This window comes from Aythya ferina (genome assembly GCF_964211825.1).
Source record: "Aythya ferina genome assembly, chromosome: 2".
NCBI classification, from domain to species: domain Eukaryota; kingdom Metazoa; phylum Chordata; class Aves; order Anseriformes; family Anatidae; genus Aythya; species Aythya ferina.
Genome location: NC_140297.1, coordinates 81155293 through 81174796, shown reverse-complemented (window position 1 = coordinate 81174796; position 19504 = coordinate 81155293). Strand labels below are relative to the sequence as shown.

Below are 19504 nucleotides of genomic sequence, written 5' to 3'. Positions count from 1 at the left end.
TTGAAGCACAAAGCCAATTCAACTCACTAAAACAGCGGAAAGTAAATTGGTTTTGGCTGGAAAGCAAGCTGCATTGGCTTACTATGTGATCAAGTGAGCACCAGAGTTGGTGCAAGACAAAGAGAAGACAAGCTGTACTGCTGAAACCAGGAACGGTAAAAGAGGTCTAGGAGAGGTGGGAATGGTAAATAGCAGAATAAGCTGTTAACACAGCTCAACTGGAGCAGGAAATCAGTCTTACTGTGCTCCAGCAATTTACAAAATGCATGTCTAAGTACTCAGTTCCCATAGATATCCCCTCATTTCAGAGGCAGCAGTTCCTCTGATACCCACAGATTACTCAAAGGGGATGTCACGTTCAGCCCTACACTGTAACAGCTGCACATCTTAAGCCTAAATCCAAGAAGACCTAGCACCCTAAATGTGTTGCTGTATAAATCCTTGGAAATCAAGGGATATTCTGGTCCCAGCTCTGCTTTCAGAGGAGGGGTTCTGCCTTTGCAGGATGGCACCACAAGTCTCGGGAAGCTTTCCAAAGCTCCAGATCAGCCGGGCACTGTGCCACGTTACCAGCACCATCCCACTGTTGTGGCACTTGGAGTTTTTCTGCATGGGACTGCACAATGAGTGACCAGTTCACAGCAGTGCCTGTTCATGGGTCTGCCCAGGCTCTCTGTACGAAATAGCTTCTGAAAAGGTGGTGTGTTTTTTTGAAGCCTTTGGACAAGAAGCATCCCGAAGGGAGCAGCGTACTGTTCCTGTGAGGGAAACATCACAGTGAGGAGACAAAACCCCAGCAGATCCACGTGTTGTTCATCAAAGTAAAGCCTTTCAGCAGGGCACCAGGAAAACAGACTGTACGTGTTCAAGTGCTCAATTACCGAAATCCTGCCTTTACACCGGAGGAGAGTCAAGGGGCTACCTCCCTTTTCAAGCTGCCATCTATCGTACTTGCTTTAAAACAGCCTGTTCCTATCCATTTACACCTGGGGACAAATTTCCTCAAAATTTTATTTTGCCTCCGCGCCTCTCGCTGCATTTCTTCAAGCCCTGCACGTAGCTGGAAGCTGACAGAGGGCTGGGATTTTTACTTTATCACTCGTCCGCTTGCACTCCCTCTCAGGGCCCCACTTAGGACTAGGAGAACGAGGACTTCTTTTTATTAAATTAAAGAGAAGCAGGGCTGTCACACGCCCCGGGACACAGCATTTCTCTCCCCCAAACCCGGGGGGCCCCCACGGGCCGCAGCCCGAGCAGGGCGGGCATGGCGCAGGGCAGCACCTGCGCCAAGGGCCGGGCCGCCGCCGGCCGCCTCCGCCTCCCCGCCGCCGGGGGACGGCCCTGGCCGGGAGCCGGAGCTTGGCGCTGCCCTCAGGTGAGGGGCCGGGGGCAGCGGGGAGAGGTGGCCGGGCTCGGGGCCGGGTTGCCCCCGGGGAAGGATCCCCGCTGCCCCCGGGGGTAGGAGCGGGTGGCGGCCGCCATGCGGAGCGCCCTCTGCCTCAGGAGGGGGAGCGCGGCTTGCAGCGGGGGGGCAGCGGCTCTTCGGCTGTGCGCCGTGAAAATATAATAAATAAAGAGGCTGCCGGCTATAATGGCACCCTGAGGAGGAGGAAGGGAAGGCGGTCAGCGAGGCCTGAGGGCGATCAGTCGAAACCCAATCGACTGGGGTGCTTTTAGGGCAAGGCTGAAGGGCTGCGGTGATGGCAGAGGGTCGCTGAGGGGCTGAGGCTGCGCGCTGAGATCTCCTACAGCCAAAGGGTAGAGACACTTCCAGGAGGAAACACCCCTGTAAACAACTAGTATAAAATTATCTTTGCGCAAAGTTAGTTTCAGCTTTGCCTGTAGCATGTTTTCCCAAAGGGAAACAATGTTTGGTAACACGTCTGTTGACACCAAGGGGTGCCTTCCTCTTGGAAAACTCCAGAATAAAGCTTGGCAGGTTGGGTGGTGGCTGTTTGATGTGTTTAATGCTGTATTGGCTTTAAAAACAAACAAAATACAGTAACAAAGTCAAGATCCACACTCTTTGTGGACACCGTGCCTTGTCCTTGCAGCAGAGACATAAGGGTATGAGCAAACCTAATCACCTCAGTGCAAAAACTGTTGAGTATAGAAAAAACACGACTACTTGATCAATAGGGAAATGCAGAGAAAAACATCCTTCTTTACTGAACTTAATTGATGTGCAGTTTAAAGGATTTTACTTCCTTAACTTCTTAAGGAAGTCTCTACCAAGCCTTGAACCAGCATGAAATGGACGTGTTCTGTAAGTGCTGGTCAATGAATAACTGAGTAGAGCTATAAAATGAAACAGTTTCATTTTTCTGGTGCAGGAAGTTATTTCAGAAAGAAAAAAAATACATGTAAGACAAGATGCCTCATGACGGGAGACGATACCAAGAAAAGCAGCGCAGGCACCATGAGGATCATGGATCCGACAGGTATGAGGAAGAGAGAAGAACAAGAAAGCAATACCCATACAATGGAAGGTAGGTTTGACCACCTTAAAGGAACATATCACAGCAGGTCTACGGTGCCTGCCCTCTTTTTTGCTTTTAAAAACATTCATATTAGGGTAGTAAAGAAAGCATTTACTCAGCCTTGAAATCACGAAGCATGAGCATGCTGCTTTAAGAATCAGGAAACTATTTTACTCTGAAATTTTAAGCAATTTTTAATTTTTTATTGAGCTCCAGGGTAACAGCATCCTAAGAGGAGGTAGAAAGAGAGGCTTTGTGACACAGGCAGAGCTGTGATTTTCATAGGGTTATCTGTATAAAGCTGGGTCACAAGCAGTTGAAGTGTGGCCACGGGTCTTTGTACAGGTGGTTAAGAAGTTGGTCAGCAGGCAAGAGCAAGTGAAGGCTTGCTAAATACACAGTGTTTAATACAGAACATCACTTGACTGAGACCAGCACAAGCACTTAACCGAATTCTTAGGCTGGTCTAGCTCGGCTATGAACAAGTTCATACTAATCCAAAACAAAATTGATGTAAGTAGTTGCAGTCAATAAATGAGTACTTATTTAAGTGCCCCAGGCGGTTCATAGCACTTGATAGCGGGTCAGCCAACTATCAGTACGATAAACAAACTAATAGAAGGGTTGGAGTGGCAAATAAACTCTCAGGATATTATACTCTTCCTTTCAGCCTGGCTAGCCTACAGCATATTAGAACTTAGCTTAGACTGTTTTTCTTTGAGGGCATGCCAGTGGTTGCTTTGTTGGAGAGAGGTCTGCAGCTGTAAACACCAGCAGCAAATCAGCCAGGGCAGTAAGGTGTTCCTCACATCCACTTAGCCTCTGGGGGCCTATTTGTAAGGTAAGGCAATTTAAGAAAAAAGGCAAGGAGCGGGGAGGAGATAAATGTAATAAAGATTCTTGAAAAGCTCTAATGCTGAAGTCCTCCCCAACAATACACATTAGCAAGAAAAACAGGGTGAGAATAAAAGCAGTAGTGAAATGCACTGTGTGGACTAGAAAGAGTACTTTCAGCTAAATACAAAAAAAAATTGGATGATAATCCTGTTGTATGACGAAAACTAGCTAACGTGCTATGAAAATTTTGAGAGAAATGGGAACAAAAATCAGCCTAAGTGTCATCCTCAGAGGCTGTATGATTGTCCTTAGTAAAAGCAAAGATCAGGAGGGAATATAGTTAAATTATCTTCAACATGTTAGAAGGAGAGCAGCATTTGCCGGGAATATATTAATTAACCCCACTGTGGGGAAAAAAGAAAGGTGTTAGGGGTGTCACATACGGCATCACTGAAGCAACATCTCTGGACTTTTGTTTTTGCCATTACAAATAAATTACTGGATGCAGACTGAAAATTGGTGGAAGGATCGTAAAGGCCAACAGACCTTCACTGTATACAGCATGGAGTAGAGAAAGGGAAGCTGCAGATACAGATCTATAACAGCCACAGAGATCATTCTTAGAGTCAAGCCAAGACTCTGGCGGCCACCAGTTTTCTCTGCAACTAATCAAAAAACTTGTGCATTAATCGTTTTGATGGAGTTTGGTATACTGTAACATTTCTCCTTTATACCTCTCAAGAACAACTGATTTTGAAAGAAAATTACAGTACGTTGGTGAAGTCTTAGGGTCATTGACCAAAAGACCTCCAGATACCATAACTGAAGAGATGGGAAGAGTTTTGTAGGAGCTGTAATTTGGGTGCCTAATGCACTCCCTTATGAACCAAGACTTTCTAGCGACAGTATTTCTCTTTCACAGTGCATTTCTGTCTGAAACTCCTGTAGCACGCTTCCTCTCGTTGCCGAGAAGAAAGAGTTGCATTACCCTGAACTGGAAAGTCCTGGAGGGAATCAGGAGCAAAGGTGGCCAGAAGAGGCCCATTATGAGGAAGAAAAAAAACATCTAGAAGAATTTTTTTTTCCAATTGTACTCAGTTACTGAACATTAGGGGAGCTGTTTTTTTATTTTTATTTTTTGTTTTGTTTTTTTGGCATGTAGCAAGATACAATAGAGAGAAGCAGCTGCATCAGAAGTACCAAAGGGATTGCTTTCAAGTTAACTGGAAGTCTTATAAATCACACAGCTTATTTAATTTATGTGACACAGCTGCGCAGGATGCTTTGGTGGTTGCACAAGACACAGGACAAAGGTCAGAAAAATCAGGATTGTTTCAGCCAAATAGAGCTGTTGGCAGCTGCACACGGAGATGTTAGCATTGGTCTTGTTACTGAAGGTCTTAATTAAAATGTAAGATTACAAAGAGCATGATTTAATGTGGATGAATGTGATAATATTTTTGTAAGTTGAATCTGGAATTGGATGAAGATAAACCCAAGTGCTGTGATACTAGGAAACAAAACTACAGTTGAAAATACTGATATGTGGATAAGAAGTTCAAGATAATAATTGAATAGGAAGACATAAAAACAATAATGTGGAATGAAACTTAAAATACCCTGTAATAACAACATCATCCAGCTGTACCTTGAAAAAGGCAAGTTCCAATTCTCCTTCAAATGAGGGGGAACACTGAGATTAGACCAAGCATTTACAAAGTGATTTACAGCCACTGTTTGTTTTAACCTGAGTGTTAACTCAGTTTTAAAAGAGCAAATTGCACTTTTCATACAGAATAATCTAAATCCCACCAACCTTAAACATCATCAGTCTTGATTTGCAGAGCTGTATGTCATTGCAGCAAGCCAGACAATTCCAATTTGAAGTATACAAATAGAGATGCTAAGCAGAGATCCATGAAATTCATTTATTTTGGCTGATTTTAGATTCTTCTTCACCTGTCATTAGGGAGTTCAGAAAAGAGGGAAAGACATAAACAGGCTAATGTTTTTCCCCAGTTTGAACACCTTCATCTGCTTTTTTAAATTTGAAAATAATTTTAATTTTTATTCTTTGGACTAGCTAAAAATGTTTTTCATGGAAAAATATCTGTTAACTTCATTTTTAAGGGGACAGGAACTCTCCCCTCACACCCTTCTTGCTGCCTTTTGTGAGTAAGCCAACCAAGTCAGCCAGTGAGTACAGATCTTTCCAAAATAACAACGCATGATCAAGTGCAAATATCCTTGTGAACATGGATTTATGCAAGTATTTGGGGTATTTGCTTTCAAAAGACACAAGCAAAAAAGATCAGAGCCTTATGAAACAAGTCAGCTGGTTCCACTAACAGGAGCTTCTTCCAGTTTTTAACGTTTTCACGTTCACAAGAAAGCGTGATCTAATTACTGTACGTTACGTGTTTACTCCACCGTAGGTCAACAAGAGATGTCCGAGGTGGCCAGCACTCAAGGGCTTCCACTGTTTGCTCAGACTCATACTCTAAAGCTTCAGGAGCATCACAGGAATATTTTGGCCCACCGCCTCAGTATTATCCTCCCAAGGAGACCTTCTCAATGAAGTGTTCAAAGGTATGCACAACAAGAGGTACGTGAGGTTCTTACTACCTGCCGTCTACTCCTCTCCTTTCAAGGGCTGGTCTTGGTTTTGATTTCTGTGTTCAGAAGCACAACAGTGTAAAGCTGAGGGGAATACATAAAATTCTAGGTTAAAATTAATGAATGACATAACTGCAGGTTAGTAACTAGTTTTAGGTATGGAAAAGCAAAATTTACAGAGGTACTTTGCATCCAGAGCACCAGCGTGGGTCATGTGCATAATTGCCAGTTTGTGCAACAAGAGTTAAGCTTTGGGATTTAGGAATAAAATAGATACTTGCATCCTTAGGCAATTTAAGTATGACTAATGAAGCATCAAAGCTGCAGCATTCTGACACATTCTTCTCAGACTTTTTATCAGCTCTGTATGTAATCCAGTCATCACTGATGCATCTTTATAAAGTCACATAGCATGACACAGAACCATTCTACAGACATGAATCCAACAAAACAGCTCTTTAGAAATACAAGTGTGGTTTTTTTTTCATACCTAGAAAGTGGCTACAACAAACAGAGAAGCAATCATGAATGTGGGAGGAAATCAGCCTAACTCTTAAGTTAAACTCATTCCCGTAAACTGGAAAAAAAAGTAGCTAAAATACCCACTGCTCTTTTAAAGTTTTCCCTCTTCAGGACAGAGAGCATTCTCACTTTGTTTTTAAGAAGGGCCCACTGCAGTCTAAGTTAAAACATACAGTTAGTATCTAAAAAGCCTTGCAGTGTTCTCCACTAAAGAGACAAATGAAGAGTTTAGTTGTTGCAAGGAAATGAAAACACATAACACAAGATTATTTCTTTGCTCCATGAAGGGAAGTTAAATAACACACTTGATTTACTCTTGATATTTCTCTCTGTGTGAACAATTTTAAGAGTGAGTTGAGCTATTTTCTCTTAAAAATATGTTGTAATTGTTTATTTGTATGCAGTTTGTTTTTTTCAAGGAGTTTTAACTCCAACAGTTAGCAGAGCGTATTTACTGACACAAACCCACAATTATTTTACTCCTGATAAGATTGTGTTGGCAGTTCTACCTGCAGCAATGCTGGATTGTTTTAACTTGTCTGAAAAACCTTAGAAGACTCCATGTGCTATTTTTTCACAGGTTTAGAAAAATGAAATGTCCCATTTAGTTTCCAGTTTCACTGGAAACTGTTTAGACTTATGGATAGCTTAGTAGGACTTGGGCTTTCCCCCCCTGTTAGCTTCTCATTATTTTAGTGCATTAAACATCATTAACATTTTCAAAATGTCCTAGATTTGCATGCATCAGTTGACGACGATGATTTCAATCCCACCATCCCCCAGCTATTGCTCAGTATTTTCCAAAAAATTTAGTGTCTGAGCTTGCAGTGGAAGAGGGAAAAGAGATCATCTAGAAAATAAACCCTTTCGTTAATGGTTTTATTTCAATAAATGAAATTTGAGGTTGATAAGATCATGAGAATTTTACCACCCCGTTTAATTTTTGAAAGTACCAAGATTTAGCGGAATTTCCTAGAGTGGTTTTGCAGAATTTTGTATTTCCTTCAGTCAGATAGCAAACATTACAAATGAAAAACGACATGAACTGTAGAATACAAAGTCAGTACATGTGAGGTACAACTTCTTACAGCATTGAAAGTTCCTGGAAATGCTTCTTAACTATCTCTCTTGTGCCAGTGTTTTATCAGCACTCTGATGAAATCCCCCTTCCCGATTGCCTTAATTCCAAAATAAATGAGTAGTATCAAGTGAGGCTGAGAAATCAGGTGATCTAGCACAGTCTTTTCCAGCGAAATGTGAATTCTCCGAGCACGCATCTCTCTGCTTTCACTAAATCTATCTTTTCCTTTTTCCCAGAAACTCTACTTAAGTTTTCAGTGCATGTTGATGAGTTTGTCATACCAGCAAGAAATTCTAAACAGCCAGAGCTCTGTCAAGTATTTGCTTCACCTAAGTACTGCCCTCTTTATCCATGCTTTTCACCAGCAATATCCCAAAAATCTAAAGTCAAGTTTCATAAATAGGCTGATTTTTTTCATAGGGATCCTTCTAACACTTGAACTGCAAGCAGCAGCAGAAAAAAATACATTGTTCTCCTATCTTTTATTATTCTCTCCTTCTGTCAATAACCCCCACACACTTTTTTTTCTTGTTTCCCTTTAACTGCTGTGTGAAAATAAACCCAACATGAATATAATGGAAGGAACAACTGCCAACTGATACTAAACTCGTGCGCCATTAGGAACATTTGATACTATCTAAGAAACTTCATACCATTCTGCTCTCCTTTTTCAATCCTTTCATCCTGAAAACAGAAGGAAAAGATCTGCTAAAAAATTCCGTGAGCAAGACCTCTTCAAAGCTGTTCAGGTCGATACCACATGGGTAGCAGTACTGGGTCGTATAAAGAAGGCATCTATTTACACGTCCTCTCAAACAATATACTAGAGTGCAAATTTAGGAGAAATGTAAGGATTTGGACCAGGAGAGAGCGAGTTGTTCTCTGGAATAGGAACCATTTTGTGAACTGGGTAACTTCTCACTTCAGTTGTGTGGCAGCACAGAACAAAGATTTCTCCCTTAATTCCATCTTCTTGAAAGCCAGTCATTTCCTCTTTATTTTCTTTTAACAGCTACTAATCCGTGAGAGGATCTTCCCTTTTATCTCACAGGAGCTGGTGTCCTTTAAGAGCTGTTAACTAGAAGCTTCATCATAAACATCTTTTGAAAAATAAGATGTAGTACCACTTGGTTTGCCTTTCTTCATATATCTGCTGATTCTTTCAAACACCTGCCCCTCTACAGAACTTTTTACTCTACTTTGCTATGCTAGCTTTATTTCTAGCTACCATGTGCTTTATTTCATAGGGTAAGTCACACTTTTGGATCTGCAGATTGTAGGTTCAAAAGACAATAGACACAGAATTTTGCCACCTTCTGTTTCTGTAGTACACAACAGCTTATAGAATGGTGTCAAGCTGTCTAGGTATTCTTTATAATTACACAGGAATTGGAAATAAACTTCTGATAAAGACAAACCTATTATCAGCTAAGGAACTAACACATGGAATAACCATTTTCAACAGCTACGACAACACATGTTGAAAATTACAGAGTTTTTGGCCTGGGGGTACTTAGAGCTCAAGTTATTTTAGGCGATCACATTGAACTTGCTTTCTCAGTAAGCCCAGATAAGATTTCTATAGTTCTATGAAAATTAAGTTAGCAATCATATTTGCTTTGCTTAGAAGGAACAAGAGAAGTTGTTCAAGGCTGGCTGCCACGCTTGTTCCTTCACCTTAGAGAGAGCAAAATCTGAGCCAAAACCAAGAACGAATTGCTGATCTGAAATTGGTCACAGATACTTGGTCACTTGACCTCAAAAATTTTTTGTTATGATTTCATTATGTATATTGGTGTGGAAGAGGTGGAGCAATGCAATTGCAGGATAATGTTTTCTTTAGTTTTGCTTAAATGGTGAAGGTAAACAAGGTTTCTACCATCATCTTTGGTCAGTATCTGACTGAGAAAACGCCTGCATTTTAGCCTTGAATCAAGTTGTACCATGTTAGTCATAACTTGAGTGCTAACTTTTTTTTTTTAGTACTTCAACCCATCTGGCATTTAAGGGAGACAGCATTTAAAATGGATAGAAAAAAGTTTGTGATGGAACAAATATAATCAAATCCCTGTTCTTTCCTGCCATGATTACAGCTTAAAGAGGCGCCACGAACAGTATCAGATTTCTTAAGCATGTTGTAGGCGCTTCCAAACAATCATGTCTTTAGCTTACATTCTAACATCCACAATCATTAAAGCCAATTTCCTCTCAGAAGAAGACAGCATTATGATTTGTAACAACAGAAAAAAGTCTATGACTTCAAACTTAGCCGGGAGGAAATATCAAACTAAATTTATTTGAAGGAGGAAATCGAATTAGGGAATAACAATGACTTTCTCCAAGTTATACTCATGCATTAACAAGCCAGCATTAATTCAAATGTAAACATCTATAAGCTGTTGTTTTCACAAAGCACAGTCTAAGTTCTTCCTGTAGCTACACATGCTGGCAAATACTCGTAGAGTGGAAAAAATAACAAGGTGAAAAGTCACCCTAAGCAGAAGGATCATGCTAGTAGACACTCAGTTAATTTCAACATGTTTCTGTTACAAGAACAGAGCACCAAGTTCCCCTATAGTCTCACTTGTAATTAGGTAGCATGCCCCTTCTTACAAAGTATAGTTAAATACAGTGTGAACAACAGCTGAAATTTGCCATCAAGTTTTTAATCCTGGAATTGTAAAGACAGAGGGCATTAATAGTGTGAATTGGATGGAGCTAAGCAAATGAAGATAGTCCAGATGATTGGAAATGCTTAATTAATATTGCACATGAGCAAGATACGGTGCACAGCAGAGCTGCAGGTAACCTTCCTGTTCTGAAGAGTATTTAATTTTGAGGTAAGCTTGGTTTTGCCACAAAATACAAATAACCACGAGCAATTAGCTCTGTAAATCCGTGAAGGGGAGCTACAGTGGTTGCAGATAACATCTTCTACCTTTAACGAACTGTTGCCCTGTCATGATATGCGACTTCCCTCTGCCCACGTTTTTACATCAATTGTTTTCACCCACCTTTTGGGATTGTGCTAACGGGTGCATTATTGTTTTTAGAGAGGGGAGAACTGCAACTGAGAAGATGGAACTAAGGTAGCAGGGAAAGAAAGCAGGCAAAGCTGGCATTAGCTGTTCAGAATACGTTAGACTCTGCTCCATGGTTCCCTACTGGGAAATCTTAGTTAAGTCTGCACTCTCCCAGTGTAAAATAAGAGTGGTACCATCTTTCTTGCAAGGTCACTGGGTTTGTCTGCCTCTCATCTGACCCAAATTCTAGCAACCAAGAAAAACTGTTGTCTTCAGAAAGCGTCTCTCCAAGCTGATCGATACAGCAGAGCAACTATATTGAACAGTAGCTGTATTTCGTGAGCAAGGGATCACAGCTCACTTCAAGGAGAGAAATACACCCAGGCAGGAATGCTGCTCGCCAGGTATGACAACCCACAAGTTGTGAAGGGAATGAGAAGCTCCGGTTCACAGGCTCCTCCAACCTGCCCTACCTTCAGCCAGATTATGGTTGCTTAAGGAGCGATAACACCCCAATCTTTATTTTATACCTTCTGAAGGCGGCTCAGTTTCAGCTTAAATGAAAGGAGTGGCTACAGAAAGTTGGCATAAGAAACGAGCATTTCATTGTTTTCTGGGCTTTAAAAAAAAAAAGGCATAAAAACCCTGCAAGTTAGTTTCGATACCAAGATTTTGTTTACTACTTGACCGAACAATGGGTACGTTAGGAAGAAAAAAAATGCCATTTTCTGAAATGCAGAACATGAGCTGATTGTGCAGAGACATACCAGGGACACAAAACATCTAAGGCTTTTTACAGCTATTGTATTTAAATCAGTATTAGTAAGTGCTGGAGTTTAATGCAAGACCTTCTGCTTCCCACCTTTTCTAAAACTGTAGAAGGTGACTCGTGTTGGGTTAACAGGAGAGAAGTTAAAACCATGCTTAGAACTGATGCTTTGAGGAACTGCTGGGACAAAAGCTGTTGTTCCCAGGCAGGGAAAAAAACACTGAAACTGTGCCTCAGTTGCAAGTAAATCAGTGTCATATGGTGGTGGGAAACTCTGTGGGGACAGAGGCTGCTGAAGTAGTTCTGCAAATCAAGTCTGTGAAAATTGGATAGAGCAGGTGGGACAATAGTTCTTCAAGTGAAGACAATACACATTAAAAACAGGGCAATCGTTTGAATTTGAGCATTAATTATTAATATAAGGCTTGTGTGAATCATTAAAAACAAGGCTGATCATCCTTTGGGATTTCCTAGCAGAGTGATTGTCTTTAGTAAAGAGGGACAACTCATTAAAAGGCAGTGGTAGTGCTTCTTTCTAGAGCACATGAATAATTTAATTTTCCCTGTTTGTAACTATTGTGTTCTGAGTTTTGTTTCGGTTTGTTTTTTAATCCTCCGAATGTTACCCTAGTAGGGAGATTTTAACATAACTCAGTGAAAGTTAAATCTCACCACTGACTAAAGAACATGGAGAGCTACAGAAATAGCGGTGGTGTGGGGGCTTGGGGAAGGTTTGCTTATTTCTGGCAAAGCTGTGCATTGCCCTGAACTTGCATTAATGAAGTTGGTCTACTTCTCGTTACTCATTTCAGTAAGTCTACATGAGGGAAAGAATACCGTTAGCAAGATACTGTAATACTTTGCATCCAGATTTAACATTTTTGATCTGTCGCGACTGTTTTCTCCTTTTTCATTTCCCTTCTTTAGGTCTCCTCCGTTGTTTTGCTTCCTCCTCTCTTCTGTCACGTTTTTGTGCCCTTCCAAAAGGGGAACAAAATTCCTTTTCCTTTGACATTTTCTCTCCTTCCCACCCATTGTATTTCTCCTGCCACCGACTCAGTTTAGCCCAGAGGTGACCAAAGCTGCACACTGAGCTGTGTCCTTGCTCTCTGTGGAACGCAAAACCTGCACTGCCGAGAGAAGTTCAGCATATGAGATCCTTTTCAGGACTGTCTCCAGCTTTTGTAAGTTGCTATATATGGTCAAAATACTTGCCTGCTCCTTTGGAGGGGGGAAAAAAAAATAAAAAAACATTAGCTCTGAAAAGCAGAAAGCTCCCCAAACTGGAAGACGAGACAAGTTTTAGTGAGAAAGGCTGGGAGAATTATTGTTACTGCATGTGTTGTAGCCACTGACTGTCTTCCCTTCTCCTCGAGCGACCCCTAATGGGACGTGACACAGGCACCACTTACCTGTGCGGGTTTGCATGTGTTTTTTCCTTGTGCTGCCTGCTCTGGCACATGCACCATGGCACTAGGGGCGAGGTGTCTCAGAGGGACAGACGGACAGCCCTGGGACCGCCAATCCCAATGGCACATGGCCTGCGAGGGGAGCAGAGGGAGAGAGCGAGCCAGCAGCCATGCAGAGAGAGAGAGGAACATAAAGCATCTTCGGGATGTTAAATCAACAGGAAGGCATGATACCAGAAGAGTCAGGAGGAAGAGCCCATGTGCAGTCAACAGAGGGAAAAAAAGTGACTGCTGTGCCAAGGCGCAGTGGAGGGAGACGCTGTGAAGGCCTCGTCTATTAGTCAGGCCCTCATGGGGTCAGAGGGAGTTCAAGAGGAACAGCCAGATCTGCCTGTCCTACAGATGGGATTTTGTCAGCTGTGGAAACAGAGGAACAAACAGGAATTGACCGTGTTACTTTGTGGACGCATGTACGTACCCATGCTGATCGTGGTGCCTGCATGTGGGGGTCATTCTGCCGCGGTGCCTGGTAAAAAAGACTTGACAGCTTCCAACACATGAGACTTGAACACGCCGTGGGTTTGCTGGGTACCACACAGTCACACAGTGTCTTTTTGTGGGACAACACATGCAGATTTAACAGCTCGCCTCACCTGAAAAGGAGAGCTGCTGATCCTCCCCTGGTCCTGGCTGTGTTACTTCCCCTGCTAAACTCGTGCCAAGCACAGTTGCTCATCAGATGCTCCGTGAGTCACTTCAAGTTGCTAAAGTTGCAGGAAAAAACAGCAGCACACAAGAAAAGAGTTGAATCGTTTCCTGCTCTTTTAATGTCTTAAAACAGCCCTTGGAAGGGCCTGATACTAGGCCAGAGTTGTTACAGGGCCAGGGAAGAACGCGATGACTGGGTAGGACCTGTTAGAGCAAGGTCAGCTGCCTGTGGCTCTGCACCCTTCCAGGCTGCCTGCTTGTTTTGCTGCATGTTTGAGCCCACCCTTTGATATAAAACAAAGCTATTGATCACTACATTGATGCCACGGCAATGGCCAAGCATGCGCTTCTCATGGAAGGGGGAGAAAAACAGATAGATAAATAGTATAAGTTGAAAGATTGCATTTTGTGGAAGTCACTGTGTTTGTTTCAGCAGGTAGCTTACACAGCAAAGTTACAAAGCAAGTGCAGTAAATTGAAGGTATCATCCATTGCAGATTTGGGTTTTATAGAATGAGTGAAGCAATCCTCTGGAAAGCTCCTGGCAGCATCCACAGCCTTCTGGATTGCATCAGCTCTTCCCACCTTTAGTGTTGAAAAGCAGCGCAGAAAAGCATGGGAAGGGAAATGGAAATCGAGGAACCCAGACTTCAGTCTCATTACTCAATACGGAGAGAGCTCATTCCCAAAGCCAGCTATTTGCTTTGCTAATTCTGATATAAATCAGTAACATTTTAGGTTGATCCCAAGATTTTGACCTTGAGAAAGGAAGAGAAAAAAAAAAGAAAAAATAGATCAGCAGCTGCCACTTTGGAAAAGTTTTTGGCAATGTGGTTTCTGTAGCTATAACTAAGATGACTTTGCTAACCAGCCTGTGAAAGTAGGAATGGCAACGTAGACTCTGAAGTGTGGATGTGAACTCGGTCCTTTTTGCCTGCAGAAAAATGCTTTGCATAGATCACTGCTACGATGCGTTAATTGGCATGCCTTGACAGACTTAATACTCAAAATTGAACTGTCCGACTCCTTATTTCTCGAGTCTGTCTGTCCTGTTTATACTAGTACAATAGATTGGGTATCAGCTTTTAACTGTAACAGATTACAGGTAAAGGTTGTATGAAGTTTTTAGGGTGCCTGGACATATGCCTTGAACATAGCAGGGCTTAATATTTCCTTCAAAATCCCGAAGATTGTACAATTGGAGGACCCATTGATTGCCTACTGCTTTCACAAACCCTGCTGGCTGTCATCGGAGACCTTACATTCACAGCTTTGTTCTACACAGTGTTCATCATTTTATGATTTTCTTTAATATCAGAGTTTGTTTGTTTTAAAGTCAACCCAGACATTGCAAATAACTGATGGAGTAGCTGCTAATGAACCTCTCTCCATCGCTTAGTCACTCCAATCAATTCTACAGCAGGCATGTGTGAAAACACCACAGGTACATAGAAAACCTGTCCAACCTGAATGCTGTGCCAAAATAAATTTTCCAGGCGTGCCATTAAAGCATCTACTGCTGCACTTTAAAAATGCAGTAGCCCACGCTGATTATATTTCTCCTCCCATCACATCACGCCAGTCCTACCATAGTACCAGCAGTTGGCTCAGTAAAGTCAAGGCTTTGTGTGAGTACACAGGAAATTTTCGAGCAATGCCACTGAGGATTGGGGTCAGTTGTTTTTATGCTGTTACAAACATGGAGCAGCAGGTGCAACAGGAAGAGTCCTATACTAAAATTACTCTTCAAAAATATTTTGAGCAGTCCTAGTTAAAGCAGTGACTCAGTACCCATTAAAAACTTCAAGCCTCTTTGCCTTCATTGTTTGAATTTGGTACAAGGAGGCCCAAATCCTGTGTCATTGACTGAGATTTAAATTTCTCTTTACATACAGCTTCACAAATGCTTCCTTAGATAACGAAGCCTCATGAACACATTTAGTTAACAGCATGATTATTGCCGTGCTTCACAGAAACGGTTGTGTGGAGGAAGAGTCAAGGAAAAGTCAAGGAAAAGGCAGGTTTTCATGCAGAAATGGGCATCATCTCTGAAGAAAACATGCATAGAAGTGCTTGCTTATTTCTTCCTCAGCAATAACACTGTCTTCTCTGCCTGCTCTTCCTATTAGTGTTTGGATATGAAATGTGTGTACGTTTTATATGTATGCACATGCACACACCCACAACCTGAAACATGCTGAGCCTCAGATACTCTGTTCCCAGGTATTACCACTGCTGTCATTGCTCCCCTCTGTGCTAATCAGATGGTACACAGGGCTGTGATATGAATGGGCTTCAGCACCTACCAACAGCTGTGTTAGAAGTGAGGGGACCAGTCTGGGGACAGGGGCACTCCTGAAGTAGCCAAAGGCCCTTGTCAAACCTTGTCAGAAGCGCCTTCCAGTGAAAGCAAGCAGCAGCAGCAGCAGCAGCAGGGTATTTGTTGTCTCAGCCCTCTGTGGAGGGACTAAGAAGGGGCTGAGCAGGAACATCCAGTGATCCTTCATAGTGGCTGTTGCTGACTTTCTTCAGTTAGAAGCATCTGGCAACACAAGAGAGGATTTTTTTTCAAGCCCACGCAGCCTTGACAGCAATTGAGCCGTTGCTCAAGAGGAGAATGCCATGCTGGTCAGCGTTAGGAGCATAAAATTAACATCTGTATGCAAGCCAAGGATCCCACCCTGCTCTAAAGACAAATATAGGACCGCTGTGTGAAGTATCTTACATTCTTGGTTGTCAGACTACGGTGGGCTAAGCCGACTCACTATTCAGTGATTAATTTCAGGAGCAGAGGATGAACACACGTGGTACACTGGGCGTTTTCATTTCCCAAATAGGCAACTCTAGCTATGCTATGCTTCTACATCAGTCACGTTTACTAATCTTAGCCTGACCCCTAGTGAGCTGTCACAGAATAATCAGATTTATCTAAGCCACGCTGCTCTTTCCTGACAGGCAGCTACTACAAAAAGAAGCCATTTATACACTTCTTTTATTTTTGCTTTAAAAAAAAAAAATCTTGATTACCTTTATCAGTAGTATAACCTGAGAAGTCAGCTCAGAAATCATAAGGCTTTCTTCTGAAACCAGGCATGCATAAGAGAACACAAAGTGATATCAAATTTCCACTACTAACCCCAATATATAAGGCATTTTTGTCCCCGTCTCCCACTTTTCTAAACTATCAGGAACTGCTTCTTAATATTTATGAAGAGATTCTGTGAAAGAGAGTGGAAGTTGTGTCTGATTAGACAGTACATTAAAATTAACAAACTTAGGCACAAAATACGTAAGTTAAAGCAGTAAACACATTTTTTAAGGACCTAAATAACCGTACAGATTTTAAGCCATTAGAAGATTCTAGCTTTCTGTCAGCTTTCACCTCAGCATTTTGTTCATGCTGGATATTTCTTGTTCAATGTTTATGCCAAGTACTTACAGGCCAAAATACTATCACCATTCACTTTCCTTGGCAGTAACACAAGCACAGTAAAATTTTTATGGATTTTTCCCCTCCATCCCCATGGAGATCCATTTATCAAGCACACTGACAAATTTAAAAAAATAATAATAATTTGCCCAACTTCTGAAATGTACCCGTGAGAGCTCGCACTACTTTTTTTTTCTCATTATTACTTTTAAAGAAATACCCTTCTGCTGTTGTAGCCAAGAGGACTGTGTCTGTAATAGTGCTGTTTATGGTTTTGGTGTATTTTTATCGCCCCCAGTTTGCTCAGGACGTGATTTTGACATCTGTTCCCCTCTTTCTGCTCCTCGCAGGCATCCTGAAGTTCGTGGAAATCACGGTCAACCTCCTGGTGCTGATCTGCGTGGGCGCTGCCCAGGCCTCTGTCGCAGGCTTCACTTCCCTCGGCGGCTTGGGTCTCGGGTCCTTTAACCTGAACTCAGCCTACAGCCCCTTCGAGGGGACGGAGCTGCAGGAGGTGAGAGAGCTGGACATGCAGATCACCCAGATGCGAGCCCCCTGCGTCTACGGCGGGGTGGCCTTCAGCTTAGCAGCGGCAGCGCTTACGCTCGTCTTCCTTGTGGTGGGGGTGAAGCCCATCCACCGCCTCAAACCGGGGCTGCTCGTCGGTGAGTGCGCCTTCAACCTCCTGGCTGCTGCGAGCTACGTGGCCGCCGTCGGCCTCTACTTGCATTTTGTCAGCCAGGTGAACTCCACGGAGAGCTGCAAGAGGCGCGAGCGGCTGTACGCGCGCCGCGACTATACCTCCATGAGCTGCGTGGTGCAGGGAGGCGACGCGGCCGTCGGCCTCTTCGGCGTTGCCGCTGCCTGCTTGTACCTGGCTAGCTTTGTGGTCTGCATCCTTGCTGTTCGAACTGTCCGGGCCTTCCGGAGCCATGCGGCCAAGGCTCAGTACAGCCCCAGCAGCAGCAATAGAGACAGAAGGAGGAGAAGTGACCACGCCGGCCACAGGGCCCCTGAGAGCTCCCGCAACATCCAGGCTCTTGCCACGTTAGTCTGAAGTCAGCTCTGGGACTGTGCCAAAGAACAGGAGCTTCTGCAAGGGACGGGCGCTGGACTTTGCACACCTAACAGGCAATGAGTCCAAAGTGCACTGTCCAACAAGGTACTGATGTACGTATCAAATCACCCAATGTAAAAATACTGCTGTAACGTGATGTAATAAAATGGATGCGGAGAGGAAATTCCAACAGGGCTGGACCACATGGTGATCATACACTCCCTCAGAAACATTGCTGAGATAGCTGCAACTTCAAAACCAGCACCTGGGTCCTGCTCCAGGTCTCTGCTGTTTTGATCTGAGCAGAGATCAGAACCTGAGAGGCAGCACATGTGTCAGCTATCAGTTTAATGAAGGTACCCCTTGCTTCTGCAACCATCTCAGGAAGGTTTGGCTGGCTGACCATGAGCAGAACCCAAGTCAGGGGCATGCTGGCTGCCCCTGATTTTTCATGGGAATGCTGTAACAACAACAAAAAATACATGCGTCCTTCCAGTATCTAAACACGAAAAGCATGCGTGAGCAGCAGCAATTGTATGGCCCCAGGGTTGAGAAAATAAAAGTAAGAGGAGTCCTTTGTTTGAGGCAGATGAAATAGGTCACTGGACTTCATAGAGGAGAGAATGAGGAGAAAAAGGCTATTAATGACATACCTCAGGTTTGTCATCTTGTGGGGAGGGAAGAGGCAATTTTGATTCTAGCTGTGGCCTTTCAGTTTTGTCAGCTCAGAATCGTTGCCCAGAGGAGGGAGGCTCTTTTGAACCACAACAGAGCTTGTTTGTTGCACGCTTTATGTACGTATATATATACACACACACACAAACATAACTCAAAGGATTACGTTTGAGGTAGTATGAGCCTAACAAGAAAATGTGATTACAATAAGTATTTGGCATTGATGTGATACCATAAACATATCTTTAATAATTTGAACATAAACAAGCTTCAGAGCAGTACTGTGCTTGTCAAGAGACACGAGTGAAAGCATTTTCAAAACTTGCTGTGACCCACATTAGCAATAGAGGCTTCAGTTTCTAGGTCTTTGCCCAGATCCAGGCAATCACTGGTAAGCTGTAAGGGGCTGGGCAGAGTGTTACAGGGATGTCTGGCACGCAGCTAGAGCCGCAGCCAACCTCTAGTGGCTCAGGATAATGTTAGGCATTGCCTCAAGCATCCTGTTGGTCCCAGTCGTGTTTGCTCAGCCCCTCACCCAGCTCCTTCCCCGCACTCCCCATGCTTCAAATCTCAGGACTCAGTGCTGCAAGTAGTCCAGCCCCGATGCCTCCTTTCAGACAGCAAGAGGTGGGAAGCGAGAAAGCTCCCTGGGACTCTGACTTCCAGGCCTCCTGCTTGACCAGGCTCAGAGTGTCCCAAGTTCCCAGCTGCATCCATCCTCACCTGAACCCTAATCCCAGCTGTGCTGTCACCTTAGCTGTGCATCTGCCTTTTCTCCCAGTCCTCACTCCTGTATGTGCACAAACACGGAACGGTAGATTTCTTCATAAAGCAAAGCTGCTACTGTTTGATTTATTATTTTTTTTAACCTGACAAACATTATCCATCCAGCTTTCT

The 19504-nt window shown here is 43.1% G+C and overlaps 1 protein-coding gene across 3 annotated transcripts; it reads left to right on the top strand.

Moving 5' to 3' along the window:
- Nucleotides 1-1290: 1290 nt before the first annotated feature.
- LOC311431909 (MARVEL domain-containing protein 3-like) lies at nucleotides 1291-18122 on the top strand. 3 transcript variants are annotated; one of them, XM_084509884.1, is made up of 4 exons: nucleotides 1291-1375; nucleotides 2334-2489; nucleotides 5753-5922; nucleotides 17226-18122. In XM_084509884.1, the coding sequence occupies exons 2-4, from the start codon at nucleotides 2374-2376 to the stop codon at nucleotides 17930-17932; spliced, it is 993 nt and encodes a 330-aa protein (XP_084366010.1). In that variant the 5' UTR covers nucleotides 1291-1375; nucleotides 2334-2373; the 3' UTR covers nucleotides 17933-18122. The 3 variants fall into 3 exon arrangements, with proteins under 3 accessions (XP_084366010.1, XP_084366012.1, XP_084366011.1); XM_084509886.1 differs by lacking the exon at nucleotides 1291-1375 and adding an exon at nucleotides 1437-1458; XM_084509885.1 differs by lacking the exon at nucleotides 1291-1375 and adding an exon at nucleotides 1804-2067.
- The last annotated feature ends 1382 nt before the right edge of the window (nucleotides 18123-19504 follow it).